This window comes from Fusarium poae, chromosome 4 (genome assembly GCF_019609905.1).
Source record: "Fusarium poae strain DAOMC 252244 chromosome 4, whole genome shotgun sequence".
Lineage (NCBI taxonomy): Eukaryota > Fungi > Ascomycota > Sordariomycetes > Hypocreales > Nectriaceae > Fusarium > Fusarium poae.
The window spans coordinates 5896433-5911679 of NC_058402.1; the positions used below are offsets into that span (position 1 = coordinate 5896433).

Consider the following 15247-nt stretch of genomic DNA (forward strand, 5'->3'; position numbering starts at 1 on the left):
ATGAAATATATAAACCTTTAACGCCTATGAAACAACTTTTTGAAACGGTAAGCTGTTGAGCTTTAACTATATCTTGCTCAAGTAGATGATAGACCAAAGTTTCAAAACGTGTAACAAATATAGGAAATAACAAGAGGAAATACCTACCTACCTACCTACCTACCTACCTTAGGTAGGTAGTACCTTAGCAGCTTAGTAGGTACTTAGTTGCCTGTGTGCGCTTGTCTATTCCCACGGTGCACCTTTGGACCTACCTAGACACTGAGGTAGGTTACACTGAATGTTACTGAGTCCTAAAACCCATTCTCAAAAGTCCTAGAATCGGATCAGCTCCAGTAGCCCCGCCGTGAAAGAACTACAGCTCCGATTAAAACCGCAAACTAGGAAGCGGTCAATATCCTCAAACATCAACCCTTCGGTGTCAGTTGCCGTTAATCTCAGTCTCTAGCAAATCAGATCCGCAAACTTCATCCGCGTTCAAATTAACCGTCAGGGCCACCCCTGGAATGTGGAACGACAAGGGTTGCTGAAAGCGCAGTTCGATGTCATGATGAACCAGAGTCTGTGCTCGTTCAACTACTAACCTAGGACAAGTGATGATGCGTCGGCATTCAAAGGAAACTCTTTGAATCAACATGCATGGTAAAACATGCATAAAACTATTGGCTTCCACAGCTCAAGCGGTTTAGTGCCATCACGTTCAGGATTATTCGATTCGACTACCAGCCCTATAGGTCATGTAATAGATCTGTATCCGATTGGCCAGAGATAAACTGTTGAAGCATCGTCATTCATCAACAAGGCACGTCCGTCAGTAAACAAGCCCTGCAGTTCGTGACCGGTACCTATCGTTCTTTTGTAACTATAGGTATAGTTATATTATAATGTACAGTGCCTTTAACTTTATGTCTATCTTACATCTTGTCATCATCTTCGAACCATTAGTAGCGCAATGCTTGCGGTAAAAACAGCTCCAGCCAGCGCTCCCTCCAGCGCCAACAATGAAGCGTCTCTCATGCGCATATCTATCCGTCGCTCGCTGTAAAGGTCTTCTGTCTTGGTCCTCCACCACAAGGGATCAAGCAGAAGTTCCTTCCAGGCTTTCCACCATGAGGGATCATTGAGGACTTCTGGCCAAGTCCTCATTGGCAGAGTTTCCGGGAGAGGCGTCTCGGTTGCTGGCTCAACGGGCGTCGAAATAGGTATCTCACTGGTATGTGCCTCCGCAGTTGTAAAGGGACTCTCGGTTGGTACCTCTTCCGATTCCACAATCTCGGCAGTAGGCTCGACGTCTGCGTCCCGAGTCGCTTCAACAGCTGAAGCCAAAGCGGCGGCGGCAGCAGGTCGGTTTTGGGCCTCAATGGCAAGCTTGACTTGCTCAAGCTCCCCACGAACCTCTTCCAGCACGGCCTTCTCCTCAGCTACAACGCCTCTTACTAATCGCCTTCTCTTCCAGGGCTCTGCCACGAACTGCAGGATAACGAATAGCAAGAAGTTCATGCCCATTAGACCCCATGTACCCCAGGTACTCGCCCTTCGGATGCGGTCGCTCCAGATTTGTTCCTCATGGTAACGCTTTAGGATACCTGCGTTGAGTTGCTGACTCAAGCGTTGTTCTTCTATTTCGGCTTCTGTCAAAGCTTCCTGGGACGATGCCACCTTGCCCTCAAGGGTGTGGTCTGCTCGGTACAGCTCGGTAAACCGCTCGAGATCGATCGGCGACCAACTATCCTTTCTTGCCAACAGAGTTGTGACCTCACGTTGCGTCGTAGCTCGGCTGGCATTCGATGTCTTGTATTCCTGACGAGCATTTCGAACCCGCTCGTGAGCCTCTGCAAGTGCCGTCTCAAGCTTGGCGTTTTGGCCTTTGATGATCTCAATGCTGGTATATCCAGTGATATCATTCAGTGTCTGAGAAGCGTTCATCGCTCGGTATTGAAGAGTATCCATAGCATGGCTAAATTTCTCCTTTAACTCGCTGACACGATGTTGCGCGCGGTCACGGAGAATTTGGAGGCTATCAGTAGTTGAGGGGGTTTCGTGTGATTGAGCAGCATCGTCGAGTTTTGTGGGTTCGGGCTTGGTCTCTTCATTTTTGGGCGTCTCGGGTTTTGTGTCTTGGGGGATAGCATCTGCAGAAGCTGACTTGACATCTTCCAGTTTTGGTCTTTCGAGAGGCGGTTGCAGCTCCTTTAGAATATTTGGCCGAGGTTTAAGGATAGATTCGAGCTCAGCCTCGACGTCTTTATTTGTCCTAGAGTTGGTCTCTGGGTCTTTCGGGGGGTTTTCTGATGAATAGAGTCGTGATTGCAGACCAATGGCCCTGGGGTTGCATCGCATTCGTATTGTTGAGTTCTGGAATATTGAGGGTTCCCAACATGACCTGCTCGGTCTTGTGGTCCGGTCGAGTCCTATTCGCGCATGGCTCCAGACAAGCCTTACCGCTGGACGGGCGAACGGCTGCATGGCAGCCAGAGGAACCTTTGGTACGATACAACAACGACGTCGTCGTGGGTGAGCGGGTTCCCTCAGGCCTTTGAAAATAAATGTTGAGGTGATGGGACGAACGCATGGGCCGAGCCGTTGGAGCTACAACCGGCTCCGTGCCCGGGCTTTTTCTGCCATCGGGGCATGCCAAATGTAGTCACCGCCTTTGTTGTCGAAGTACAACGCAGCGGGGTGTGTCATCACGCTTGACTCAGGATTACCAGGGTTCTGTCCTAACATTAGCTTAGTAGCTATGGAGTCTATTCTCCAGAGCAATTGCAGGGAGAACAAGTGTGGAGGGGTACTAATTTCATGCTGCAGTCGGTCAGAGCCATGAGATGACGACACTGGAGTCGCTCTAACCAAAAGGCCAAGACGGTTAAAGGGTACAAGGAACACTGATACTGATAACAAGATGCTGTACCTCCTTGGTAGATACCCAGAGACAGAGTATGCGGTGTTTTCTGCTATATACAGTACGCGATTGATATTGCTACTCGTTGAACTAGTCAGAATCTCTTAATTTTAATATCCAATCAGCTTAACCAGAAAATAGCAGGTGTTTTGGTATTGCTGATATCTTGTGTTGCTTTTGTCTCTCATGAAAACTTATGCCCCTCCCCCACCATTTTATTGCGCTCTGTCATATCTTCCTCCAGCAAGAACATTCGGTCTTTGTTAAAGTACGATCCGACAAAGAGCCATTGACTCATTCTTTTGACTCCTGTCCAGAGTATTCAAGTACGGGCTAAACTCACAATCTATTCAGATCAAGAAACTGTACAAATAATACCTCCAGACCTTCATCATGGCTTCTTCCGACACTCCGGCTCTCAAGAACAACCCCAAGTTCATCTTCTTTACCGACTTTGACGGCACCGTCACCACCGCCGATTCTAATGACTACATGACCGACAACCTTGGTTTCGGTGTTGAGCGCCGTCGTCAGCTTAACAAGGATGTTCTCTTTGGAAAGATGCACTTCCGCGATAGCTTTGTTGAGATGCTTGACAGTATCAAAACTCCCTTCGACGAGTGTGTCGACATCCTCCTCAAAAACATCAAGCTCGACCCTGGCTTCAAGGAGTTCTATGATTGGGCGCAACAGAACAATGTTCCTATTGTCATCCTCAGTGGTGGTATGGAGCCTGTCATTCGGGCTCTCCTGGACACTCTTCTCGGTCCTGGTTGGGATATCCAGATCGTGAGCAACTATGTCACAGCACGCGAGGGCAAGACTCTGAAGGATGAGGGTGGCTGGAGAATTGAGTTCCATGACGACAGGTATGCCTATCTTACCTTTGTATTCTATCCCTTGCTGACCATAATAGTATCCACGGCCATGACAAGTCTATCGAGATCCGCAAGTATTCATCGCTACCTGGCCGACCTACTATGTTCTACGCTGGCGATGGTGTTTCCGATCTCTCTGCCGCCAAGGAAACCGATCTGTTGTTTGCCAAGGCTGATAGAGGTGCGTACCATCAGGACTTTGGACAACCGCTTGAATGTACAGGAAATGTTGATTGATCCCCTATAGATCTCGTCACCTGGTGTGAGAATGAAAACGTTCCCTTTGTCACATTCCGTGATTGGTCCAGTATCACTCAAACCGTCAAGGACATTGCGGCTGGCACCGTTTCTGTCAAGGATGCTGCCCGTGGCCGCATTTAAGTAGGACTTTTTCATGACATAGAAGGAAGAGAAATGTTTTGGTGTCTATGGTTACATAGAGGCATAGAGTATAAAGAATTAGATGCAAACCATCTACACGGATTATATGATGGATCTTTTATAGATTTTGGATAGAACTGGTCAATCTGAGCCAATTCACAATATTTCCTGGACCCGTCCCATTCTTTCATGATACTCCTACTCGTCATCTTGTTTCGAATTCCGTAAAGAACTCCAGGGTTTCCGAACCCCAATTTGTTACTCAGTCCTCTTATCCTCTGTAGGTAGAAAGTACCAGCACACCAACATGACAACGAAAAGGAAAATCGCAATAGGGTGGAGTACAAATGTGCCAACGGCCTGAGCAAGGAGACCAGTAATGAAAGGCGCAACTGCTCCTCCTGCACTACCACAAGCACTTATTGTCCCAATCCCACTTAGAGACTCGCGTCGGCTCATACCACGGAGGAAGACCGCTGCGGCACATGGATAGATTGGCCCAAGAAAGAGGCCGACAATAGAGACAGCGATGGCGTTGCCTACAATGTTGGGCACAAACCAAACAAGAAGTTCAAACGCCAACGCACCCGCGGTGAGAAAATAAACGAGCTTTTTCTCGCCTATGCGTTGAGCAGGGGCAGACAGGAGAAAGCGACCAATTGTGATACCCGCCCAGAAGCCTGCTGTCACATAACCGACCGAAGAAGGGTCTCCATCACGATCTTCAATGAGGAAAGATATGACCCAGCCGGAGATAGAAACTTCGGCTCCCTGGTAAGCAAAGATGAAGAGAGAGCCAAGAAACACGATACGCAGCTTCATAGCAAGGAACATGCTGTTCATCATCGACTCTCCCGCCTGGGATGATTCTCTCTGGCGAGCCGTAGGACTCATCTCCTTTTCGTATGTCCAGAACGCCCAAGTGCCCAGGACAAAGGTCACGGCACCGAGAACACATGTTATAATGTAGTATCGGTTCCATACTGCATTTGCAGCTGTGACGAGTGCAGTAGCAATTAAAGGTCCAATCGTACCTCCTATTCCGTAAGTGCCATGGAGGATACCAAGCATAAATGTTCCGTTTCGGAGTCCGCCAAAGAAGAGGTTCCCGATGGCGACATTAACCGAAATGCTAAAGCCGATAAAGAAAAATGAGACGACGACAACTCCAAAAGGTGCCCCGCAGATAATAGGTATATAGGCCAAAGTGACCAAGGCTTGACCCAGCCCGAGGAGCTTGGCTCGACCAAGTTTGGCTCGCAGCACGTCTAGGAATACGGCTGCGGCGATAAATCCAATGGCTTGTCCGACGAAGATCAGGGATACCGTGCCATATCCAATACTATAATATCTTGAACTGGTTAGCCATCGCCGTTAAACGTCAGATTTAGTCAACATACTTTTCCATGTATGGAATCAATGCACCAGCAGCACCATCACTAAGTGCATTGCCTAGTTGTGCAAGGCAACCGAAAAGGGCTCTGAAACGGTTCATGAACGGGTTCCAAAAAGTAGGTAGAGCTTCGACAACTTCGGTATTGGAGTCTGGAGTGTTGGGTCGACTCATTTCAAGGTCGTTACTGACGTTGGTAGAAAATGCATCTCCTGTACGATCATCTCGGATTGGAATGTTGTGTAGTTCGAATGACTCTCTATGATAGGTACCGACTTGTGTTCTTGAGACTGTTTTTGCGGGTGCTGTCAAGGGTCGATAGAGCTCTTCGTCTTGAGATTTGGCAAGGGCTGGTTCCACTGCAACGAGGCCCGAGAGCATTGAAGGTTCCATTATGGGCGAGTATCTCTCTATAGTATGAATTGATGGTCAATATGTGTCGGAGACATACAAGATGATAGAAGAGTATAATCTGATCCAGACATGACCGCGACCCCTTCATATATACACTGGTGCAAAGAAATAGCCCTTGGCCGAATCTTCATAGAATTTGTAATATGGATCAATGCTTGGGTCACTTGATCACTCATCTTTGCATCCGAAACATCCCTCCAACGGTGGAATGCCTCCATCAGGTAACATATGTACAGCATATTGTACTCTCACGAAGCGCCATTCAAATAATGGCAGCCAAGCCGAGGCCACTTGTACGGCAAACGAGGCGAAACAGAAACGGCAGACCAATAGCATGAGTTAACGAATAATTTACCCACGATATCAGACCCTGGCCCAAATGCAGTCATGGATAGATTCACAGTACAGCAAAATTGAGGTGGGCTCCTGAAATACCCGATTGGATATTGATTCATGAGGCTTTGCTGACAAAATGACCACCTTCTTCCTGTTGTGCTCTTATGATGATGATAAGTTGGTAGTCTTGCTGCTTTGGGTTACCAACCCAGCATTGAAGTCAAGCTTATAGTACCACCTTACCCTGGAAGTCCTAGTGGTTAAAAAGAACCTACGTCTATTTATGACACAGCATAAGAGATTAAGAAATTCTATGTTGAAATGGTATCATGAGCAGCAATTGAATCTAGCCGGAGAGTCCCAATACAGTAAGTCCGGTATAGTTCATAAGTCATATCGGATATACCGATACTTGAAGCTTGAGTTTACCGAATTTCACGTATCGCTATACCCAGTATCTGCCCCTCCAAATCAACCCCTCCACATTTTTATCATAACAGGAGAAAAATAGTCCAACACTTTGCGAAAGTCGCCGACAGCAAACTTCACAATGGGACGCCCTAAGAGAAACGTACTTGCGGCCGCTGAGGCTGCCCTGACACCGCCGGACGCTCTCGAGTCCAACCAGTCCCTTGTTCGTGTTGTCAAGCCCGAGGGAAACAACCTGTACACCTGCGAGCTCCCAAACACCAAAACCCTTGTCCTGGAATTGGCACAGAGATTTCGAAACACCATCTGGATCAAGCGCGGTGGCTTCGTTTTGGCTGAGATATACCAAGATAGCAAAGAAGACACTCGAGCAGATGGAGAGATTGTGAATGTTGTTCGAGACGAGAAGGCTTGGCGTAAACAGTCGTATTGGTAAGTCTAGGTTTTATGCTGCATGAAACAAACTAGGCTAATCTGATCTATTATAGGCCCAAAGAATTTGTCAAGAAGAGCACATATGACTTTAGCGACAGCGAGGAAGAATCCAACGTCGGCAAAATGCCCCCAAGTGACTCCGAAGATGAGTGAGGTTACACTTTAGATCCAGATCTATTTGTTCTTAGCCTCGATTTTCCTAGCCTGAGAAGGAGGAACGGCAAGCCTGGCTGTCCCACGATACACCAACACGACTGTCGCAAGCATCGCACCCACAGTCACGCGGGAGCTAAGGTCGGTACTTGGGAAGATGTTCCAAGCCCACTCCTGCGCTGCCCATATAAGCAACACAATCAAGGGATCTTCTGTGGCTCGCCAGAGGAGGTAGGGTGACGCCCACGCGAGATAGGCATAAAATTGGTAATGGAGCGACCTCGCAAACAGGAGACCAATAACGTTGGCAGAGAGCATCGTTGTCATGACGTACTCGGGAGTGACGTAGTGGGAGATTCGAAGCTGCTCCTGCAGATTGAATGGAGACTTGAGCCGTAAGAAGGAAGGGATCATGGCAGAAAGAGGTCGTCCAGTCGGTTGGAGCCATCTCTGGGAAATAAAAACCAGAAGTGCTATAACGTGACAGCCAAGAAGGAATATGGCAAAAGATTTGCTGAGAAAGACCTCCTCGCCCAACATGCGCCAGTTGACCGTCCATTCGAACTTGAACTCACGCGACAGCTCAAAAGCTCGAGCCGCATAACCACGAGAATTCTTCATGATGAACGGGATTCCAATCGCGAACTGAACCTGTGCCATTAACCATGCAAGACGTAGACCAGGCCAGAAGCCTCTTCCTAGCAAGAGAATAACGCCAATGGCAGGAAGGACCAGCAGTAGCGACATCTTGATTCCGAGCCCCCAGGTATATGCCAGACTTCCAAAGGTCCAATTTCGACGCTGGAAGAAAAAGATGCTGAGCCATAGAAAGAAGACGGCGAAACAATCGTTGAAGCATCGCAGGACGAAAAGGCTGTGCAATCGTTTCGAGGCGATCAGAAAAACAAACATGTATGGGGGTACCTGAGCAAGATCAGCATGCCATGTCATAAAAGGGGTCTGCCGCCATAACCTACCTTGGCTTTCCAATAGCAGAGCATGACTACTGCTAGTGTCGCCATATACAGAACGCCAAATATTTGTTGCGCTAGGAAGATATTCTCGCCTTGGTCCGTGATATGGTAGAGTCCTGTAAAGGTGTAGACATGAGCAGCTGGATACACGAGGGGACCCGTGCCGCCCTCGATCTTGGTGTAGTCTCGTTCACCAGAGATGAATTGTGAAACCTGTTGCATGTATGCCACCCAGTCGATCTCAGTATCTGCGCATACAAAATTAGCTTTATTCTGGGCTCTGAAAGAGTCGGGCGCATCGCACATGGGACTTTCCAGATAATCAGACCAGTGCCCACCGCGTCGGCGAGCCAGAGCGCGACGGGAATTAATTTGGAGAGCGCATGTTGGCCGGTCAGAACATTCCTGACGAATCGAGTGCCTTGCGTGAGAGCGCCAGGCGCAGGATCAGCCATTTTGTCGATCTGAGGAAGCCGCTGGCCAGGGCTGTGAAAGTGGGAAAAGGGAAGCTTCATGAGCTTTGGGCTAGGGGTTCATGACAGCTGTGGAAATGCGGGGCCCCGCGAAATGCATAAACTCCACATTTGTCACCAAATTGTATTCAAATTCAAGAGAGAAGAATTAAAAACAATAACACCTTGAGTTTATACTATTCAAAGCCAGATTTTTCTCCCAGTTGTCGCTTGAGTCAGTCTACAATTTCGCCTTGGCACCTTTGCCAACCTTGTCAACCAATTCAACCACACCCTCAGCACAGCCATACGAGCCTTGGTAACCCCAGCCTGAATGACCGTAGTTGTGCACAATCCATGTTTCATCATCAAGCTTCTCTTCCTCAAGTCGGAGACCATCCTTTCGCCAAGGTCGTAATCCGACCGCGTGTCGGATAATGCTCAATCCCTTGACGCCCTTACCATCCGCAACTTCTGGGCGGGCTTCAACAATGCGCTGCAAGATGCGCTGAGCGACATTAGGATCTGGCTGTGACTCCCAATTGCCAATGTCGTAGGTTCCACCCAGAATCGTGCCGCCACCAGCTGCTCGCTGCATCAGGTACATCACGTCGCTTCCACCATCTTCAACTCCAGATGTGATAAGCATGGGTGTGCTCTCGTTTCGCACCACCACGATCTGTCCACGCGCAGGTGCCATAGTCTCGTCCTTGACACCGCCGAGCTTAAGAGAACCTAGACCAGTGGCGTTGACGATGATGTTGGGAACATTGCCAGTGTGGCTTAGCTTTTTAGCCTCGCTGATGTCAGTTAGGCTAGCTCGCTTGATAACAACGCCCTTTTTGAGGCATTGGCCCGCTAGCCAGGGAAGATAGATGGCGGTGTTGATGCAGACAGATGTGAACTCGCAACCTGTATCGTATCCACGGGTGACCTCACTCGGGTTCAGCTCTCGGAAGTCCTCAAACAATTCCTTGTACCATGGCTCTTCTTGAAACAATGCGTCGGGGAAGGTGTTGCTCTTTGCTTCTTCAACATCCTTCTTGCGTCTTGCAATATTGCACTCTACAACATATTAGTAAGGCCAGTGCTTTCTGAGAAGATATGATGCCGTACTTTGAAAGTGAATACCAGCCTCAGGGACCTGCTCGCAGAGTCTCTTGAACTCTACCCATGTTCGACGTTCCCATCTGCTGTTTTCTTGTGTAGCCATTCTAGATTATTGTGAGTTACCGTCAAAATTCTAGTATCAAATCTGTTTGTTTGGACTCACGGGCAGACGTTGGCTCCGGCAAAAGGCGAGGCATATTCAATGTCGTAATCACCGGGCATATGCTTGCCAACAACTGTGATCTTGTTTCCCTTGTTCTTGGATAGGAGATAGGCCGAAGTCAAGCCAGAAACACCAGCGCTGCTTTATGTTAGTTTTTTTGTTGGTATAAAGAACTCTGACTACGGGACTCACCCAACGACGACGATTGTGTTAGCCATGTTGATGGTTGTCACGAAACTTGCTTCAGGTTTGCAGCAGATTGAGCCTAGTTTTTGAGCTATGTGAGTTTTGAAATAGACAAAGTCTAAAAGACAGATAATAAATTGAGGTTGTTACATCAACTTCAGTTAACTTATCTCATGACCTTATACTGACCGTCCCCTCGGTTCCTAGTTGAAGCCCCGATTGATAAACCGGCCGAATTGGTTATTCTGATTGGCCTGATGCAGCAAGTTTCCCGCGGGGACCCGCCGAAACCGGGATTGCCTCCACAAATAGCGGAAAGATGCAATCTCAAGATAAGGGTGTTGGAGTCAAATGTCTACTCCAAGTTGGACTTGGCCAATGGTATTCATTGTGGGACGCCTTTTCCAACTTTTCGAAGTTTCCTGGGCGCAAATGACATTGACCGTATGATCTTCTGTGATACCATACATTACGGTCTTCCACCCCCGCTTGTTTCTGTCTTTACTGGAAGTAGAAGGCCGGATGAGAACAAGTTAGTAGGCTGAACCACTTCTAGCCGAGACCGCAATACAATTCGTGACAATAGTTGTTGATCAACATGAGGCTCAAGAGTATTTGTCGCCAGATACCTCTTAGCCAAGATAACCAATACCCAATTGTAAAGTCTACCTAGCTATGCTAATATACACAGTTACCTCCAGCGTTTTCTTTCATGGATAGCCCGCACAAGCCAGGTCACATTCAACAAATTCTCCTGTGAATCAAGGCATAGAATACAAGATAAGCAATAGAACAGCTTAACTGGCATGCTTGGCCAGCATAGACTGAAGAGCCTGTGGGTTAGCACCGACCAACTCATCAACCTTGTTGCCGCCCTTGAAGACGAAGAAAGTTGGCATGGCGCGAACACCCAACTCGGCAGTCAGGTCGGGCAGCTGATCAACATCAAACTTGACAAAGTCAATGTTATCAGAAAGAGCAGGTTGCTCGGAAAGCCTAAGTTAGGCATGTCAGTCTGAGAGTTTTGAGGGCGTTTGTTGTGTCTGGACTCTTACTTGCTGAGGATGGGAGAAATAGCCTTGCAAGGACCACACCAGGTGGCAAAGCAGTCAACGAGTACAGCCTTGTCTGTTGTGGAAACTAGATCCTTGAACTCCTTGGTTCTGTAAAGCTGAGTTAGTTTTGCTGGAATTTGGTCTCGATGTATCTCCTAAGCTCACGTCTTGATGTCCTGAACAGCGAATCGCGCAGGTGTGGTGTGAAAAGGTCGGGCTGCGAAAGAAGCAGCGCCAGATCGTGTGGCTTGGGCAATAGGTCGCATAAGGCGGAAAGGAGCGGCCATTTTGTGAGTTTTGAAAGTTGAGCTGTTCTATATAATACAATTTGATGAGTAGGTAGTTATGGGGAGTCTGGATTTCTAATGGTTAGCTCTAACGTTTCTTTACAATGTGGGTACTGGGGTTGTGATTGGCCAATCAGGCTGTCAATACCACAAGTTCATGACTGATTTTAGAACTCTTGACATTATTTATACTTATAAGTTATAGATCCAGTGGAAGCAATATTAATCACGGGCTTCGCTTTGGTCGAATGCCGGTGTTACAGCTGGGCTCTTGAGCCTCCTGATTAATACTCATGTAATTCAGCACATTATGGTAGTTAGTTGAGAAAAATGAGCATTCTGCTTGAGCATTCCCGTTACAGTCTTCTTAGTATCAGATAATCTTACTACAATAATGTACTTAAACCTAACAAGACGACAGCTGCATACAACAAGCAAAATGAAAATATAACATGCAGACAAAGAGATAGATAGTACTGTCGGCTTAATTACCCTATAGCTAATCGCTTAGACGCCCATGACGTCAGTGACATATCAACCGCGTGAAGCGCGTGTCTAACTGACATTGGATGAATACCTGTAGCGAGGACCCGTCTTCAGGCTGCCACGACTGAAACGAAAGCATCGGAATCCTTCAACTCTTCTTCCCCTCATCAAACATCTCATCTCACGAACTGTAACCCATGTCCTGGCTGTCTGGTCTTTGGAGAACTTCACGCCCAAGCTACCGCAACATGCCTGGTCGCTTCCCTGATGAAGAGTCCGGCTCTGGCGAGTCCGAGACACTCCTTGGCCGGGGTCACAAAAGAGTTAAGCACTTCTGGGATGGGTTTTTCGACTTTGCTTTCCAAGATGATATCCTCAAGATCGCCGTTGGTTTGATGTGAGAGGTTTGACCCATATTTCTACTCCCGATAACTAACACGGATCAAACAGTCTTGCGGCTGCCTTCACCGACTTGGTCAAGTCATTTGTGAGCGACGTGCTCATGCCGCCCATTTCCGTTATCCTACCCTTGAACAAGAACATAGAGGAGAAGTTTGCCGTTCTGCAAAAGGGACCCAACTTTAACAAGACCACGGGCTACAACACCTTGCACCAAGCGCAAGATGACGGTGCTGTCGTTTGGGCTTATGGGTTAGTGATAAGGTTCGACATTGTTCCTTATGGTTACTAACAAGATGTAGATCATTTGTCAGTCAAATGATATCCTTCCTTGTACTGGGTCTCGCCTTGTACGGACTCGCCCACTTGTGGCAGCTTGCCTCGTCCGAGCCCATCATCAAGCACACCAAAAAGTGCAAGTACTGCAGGCAACGCATCAACGAGAAGGTGAGATTCGAGAAGTACAAGAGTATGAGCTTTCATGAGCTAACCCTTTCCAGTCTATCCGATGTATACAATGCACTAGCTGGCTCGATGGAAGAGAGGACCGCACTTGAACTGATACCCCATTATTTTATGCAAGCACATGATACCCTTGGCTTTGCCTCTTTGATGCTTTGAGTTGTTGCATGCGTCAAACAAATTGGACCGCTTTACTGTGCTCCTATGCATTTGGTTAAGTTGATTTTTTTATTGCTTTGAGTACAACTTCTATCCTTTACTTTGTTTTGAGAATCCGAGTTAGGTGTCGAAAGGAACATTATCACGATAAACAAGACACACTCCCTGGATGATCCTTCACAGCAATGACATGAATATGATTCGGCATGGAATTGAATGGTTTAATTAGATATCATTACTGCTTAACGTGTTACCAAATCATCATTTCCTTCTCGTGAGACTTTTACAGCAGCATGGCAGCACCACCGACAATGGCAGCGGCAGCCAGGATGGCGTTCTGGGTTACCATGGGACCGGCAGCGTTGTCAGACTCAACGGGAGAGGGAGTGGCATCAGCGTCAGCTCCAGAAGTAGTGGCAGAACCAGTAGCTTGTGCACCGGTATCCTTGGGCTTGCCGGCAGTAGTGGCCTCGGAGTCAGAGGCAGAGGCAGTGGCAGAGGCGTCACCGCCGTTCAACTTCTCAGCGCCAGCAGTGATGGTGATGGGCATGATGAGCTGCTTGTATCCACTGAGAGCAGTTGAGGTGGCCATAGACTCGGTAACACCAGAAATGACGTTTGTTGCTTCGACAGAGCAGAAGGCCACATCCTTCTTGGGGTCCAGTTTGCAGCCAGTTCTTTGATCACTGAAAGATATGTCAGTATGCCCTTTCATGAATGCCAACTCTATAAAAGGGTAGACGCTTACATGAGACCACCGCCGTACTCCTCGGGAGGGCTGTAGGAGTAGCTGATATCCATGGTGGAGGGACCACCAACAATAGTGCGCTCTTCCTGGATGCCGCAGTCGCTGGGGTCGGTTCCCTCAGCGCAGTTGATGGCAACACTAGTCGCCTCGCCCTTGACGGCGACGACAGATCCTACAAGAGGTTGATCATCGAATCCGGGGAGGAAGAAGTTGACGGTGGTTGTCTGGGCGGCGGCGACAGTGGCAATGGCGCCAGCGAAAAGAGCAAGAGATCGAACCATTTTGAATATTTGTCTTTTGTTTATAATTAACGAGTGGCAGTAGTTGAGCAATAGTTGGAAAGAATGTATTGGGTTGGACGTAAAAACGAAGGTAAAAAGATTGACTTGACTGTAGATGCTTCAAAAACAACGATAGTGGTCAACACAGGACATTCGAGAGCAGACGATCTCCTTTTTAGCAATTTCCCTACACCAGCAACTAACTACCTCATGCCTGCCTATTGTCACCTGTATCAGTTTTGACAAAAGGGCCCGAGAGTCAACTATCCAATCATTCTAATTGAGTGAGTGAATCCTTCGGGGGTCGCTTAGATAGCGACAGCGCTAATTCTCGAAACGCTTACCTTTTCAGAGGTGAAAAAAGGAAATGAAAAACGGCTTTAGTATTCCGAGGATCCGCCCTGGTGCCACCCACTCGGGCCTCGTAGGGCAGGGGGAAAGACAGGGGAAGAGACAGAGGATTGGAGAATGGGAGCGGGAGATTTACAACCAAGAAGCCATGGCAGAGTCAAATGGTATTGATCTTCAGGCAAGTCTCAAGTATAGTAATCTCTGGTGGAGAAAGAGGTCTGTTTAAAGTATACTAACTACGGGGAATAGTCTAATGATTTGGTGTCTGTTGGTTGCGTTTGACAGTTGAGACTATTGATCTTTATTTCTGAAGCATTAATTGAATAGAGTTAGTCTCATCTTATTGGTGGTAGCGTGTGTATTTGACCGGTGTCATATCCTTGTTCTCGTACGAGTTGGAGGAGGTAGGCAGTATTAGAAGAGATCTAGGCTTCTAAGGACGGACGGGAGTACGGAGTAATGACCTCCCCATGTTGTTCCGTAGTGCACTAAATACTCGGTGGACTCAATGCAGTTCAAGGTCAAGTAAGGGACACACTAACGAGGTGAGTCTGTAACAGGAAATGTATCTCTTTCTTTACAGAATACCTAGGTAGCTTAAGCTTGGTACCTTGTCTAGGCACGTAGTACTCTGTCTTGGGCTAAATTAATGAGCAGCATAAAATAATAAAAATGTCTTGGCATCATATCTTGGCATCAAAGTTTCTCTCCGATTGCTCTGTCTTGGCACGTCGCACGAAATTCATCCGTCTGACATTTCGAAGCCGGTTTTCCGATAATTCTCTAATCGAGATGGACTCTAGAGAGGGAATC

The 15247-nt window shown here is 47.7% G+C and overlaps 9 protein-coding genes across 9 annotated transcripts; 3 read left to right on the forward strand and 6 right to left on the reverse strand.

Annotated features, from left to right (window-relative positions):
- Window positions 1–927: 927 nt before the first annotated feature.
- On the reverse strand, window positions 928–2340 carry FPOAC1_011990 (uncharacterized protein; the record flags this gene model as incomplete). The annotated part of the gene is made up of 1 exon (XM_044856357.1): window positions 928–2340. The coding sequence occupies one exon, from the start codon at window positions 2338–2340 to the stop codon at window positions 928–930; it is 1413 nt and encodes a 470-aa protein (XP_044703670.1).
- Window positions 2341–3295: 955 nt separating this feature from the next.
- Window positions 3296–4161, forward strand: FPOAC1_011991 (uncharacterized protein; the record flags this gene model as incomplete). Its single annotated transcript, XM_044856358.1, has 3 exons — window positions 3296–3771; window positions 3819–3961; window positions 4028–4161. The coding sequence occupies 3 exons, from the start codon at window positions 3296–3298 to the stop codon at window positions 4159–4161; spliced, it is 753 nt and encodes a 250-aa protein (XP_044703671.1).
- A 258-nt stretch (window positions 4162–4419) lies between these two features.
- On the reverse strand, window positions 4420–5947 carry FPOAC1_011992 (uncharacterized protein; the record flags this gene model as incomplete). Its single annotated transcript, XM_044856359.1, has 2 exons — window positions 4420–5512; window positions 5562–5947. 2 exons carry the CDS (start codon window positions 5945–5947, stop codon window positions 4420–4422), a joined length of 1479 nt encoding a protein of 492 aa, XP_044703672.1.
- Window positions 5948–6854: 907 nt separating this feature from the next.
- FPOAC1_011993 (uncharacterized protein) lies at window positions 6855–7321 on the forward strand (the record flags this gene model as incomplete). The annotated part of the gene is made up of 2 exons (XM_044856360.1): window positions 6855–7165; window positions 7222–7321. 2 exons carry the CDS (start codon window positions 6855–6857, stop codon window positions 7319–7321), a joined length of 411 nt encoding a protein of 136 aa, XP_044703673.1.
- A 21-nt stretch (window positions 7322–7342) lies between these two features.
- Window positions 7343–8750, reverse strand: ALG3 (dolichyl-P-Man:Man(5)GlcNAc(2)-PP-dolichol alpha-1,3-mannosyltransferase; the record flags this gene model as incomplete). Its single annotated transcript, XM_044856361.1, has 3 exons — window positions 7343–8245; window positions 8299–8543; window positions 8600–8750. 3 exons carry the CDS (start codon window positions 8748–8750, stop codon window positions 7343–7345), a joined length of 1299 nt encoding a protein of 432 aa, XP_044703674.1.
- Window positions 8751–8988: 238 nt separating this feature from the next.
- On the reverse strand, window positions 8989–10238 carry FPOAC1_011995 (uncharacterized protein; the record flags this gene model as incomplete). The annotated part of the gene is made up of 4 exons (XM_044856362.1): window positions 8989–9812; window positions 9864–9961; window positions 10021–10158; window positions 10213–10238. The coding sequence occupies 4 exons, from the start codon at window positions 10236–10238 to the stop codon at window positions 8989–8991; spliced, it is 1086 nt and encodes a 361-aa protein (XP_044703675.1).
- A 765-nt stretch (window positions 10239–11003) lies between these two features.
- Window positions 11004–11548, reverse strand: FPOAC1_011996 (uncharacterized protein; the record flags this gene model as incomplete). The annotated part of the gene is made up of 3 exons (XM_044856363.1): window positions 11004–11202; window positions 11262–11369; window positions 11427–11548. The coding sequence occupies 3 exons, from the start codon at window positions 11546–11548 to the stop codon at window positions 11004–11006; spliced, it is 429 nt and encodes a 142-aa protein (XP_044703676.1).
- A 734-nt stretch (window positions 11549–12282) lies between these two features.
- On the forward strand, window positions 12283–12990 carry FPOAC1_011997 (uncharacterized protein; the record flags this gene model as incomplete). Its single annotated transcript, XM_044856364.1, has 4 exons — window positions 12283–12431; window positions 12485–12685; window positions 12736–12880; window positions 12934–12990. 4 exons carry the CDS (start codon window positions 12283–12285, stop codon window positions 12988–12990), a joined length of 552 nt encoding a protein of 183 aa, XP_044703677.1.
- A 347-nt stretch (window positions 12991–13337) lies between these two features.
- On the reverse strand, window positions 13338–14083 carry FPOAC1_011998 (uncharacterized protein; the record flags this gene model as incomplete). Its single annotated transcript, XM_044856365.1, has 2 exons — window positions 13338–13740; window positions 13803–14083. The coding sequence occupies 2 exons, from the start codon at window positions 14081–14083 to the stop codon at window positions 13338–13340; spliced, it is 684 nt and encodes a 227-aa protein (XP_044703678.1).
- Window positions 14084–15247: the final 1164 nt, after the last annotated feature.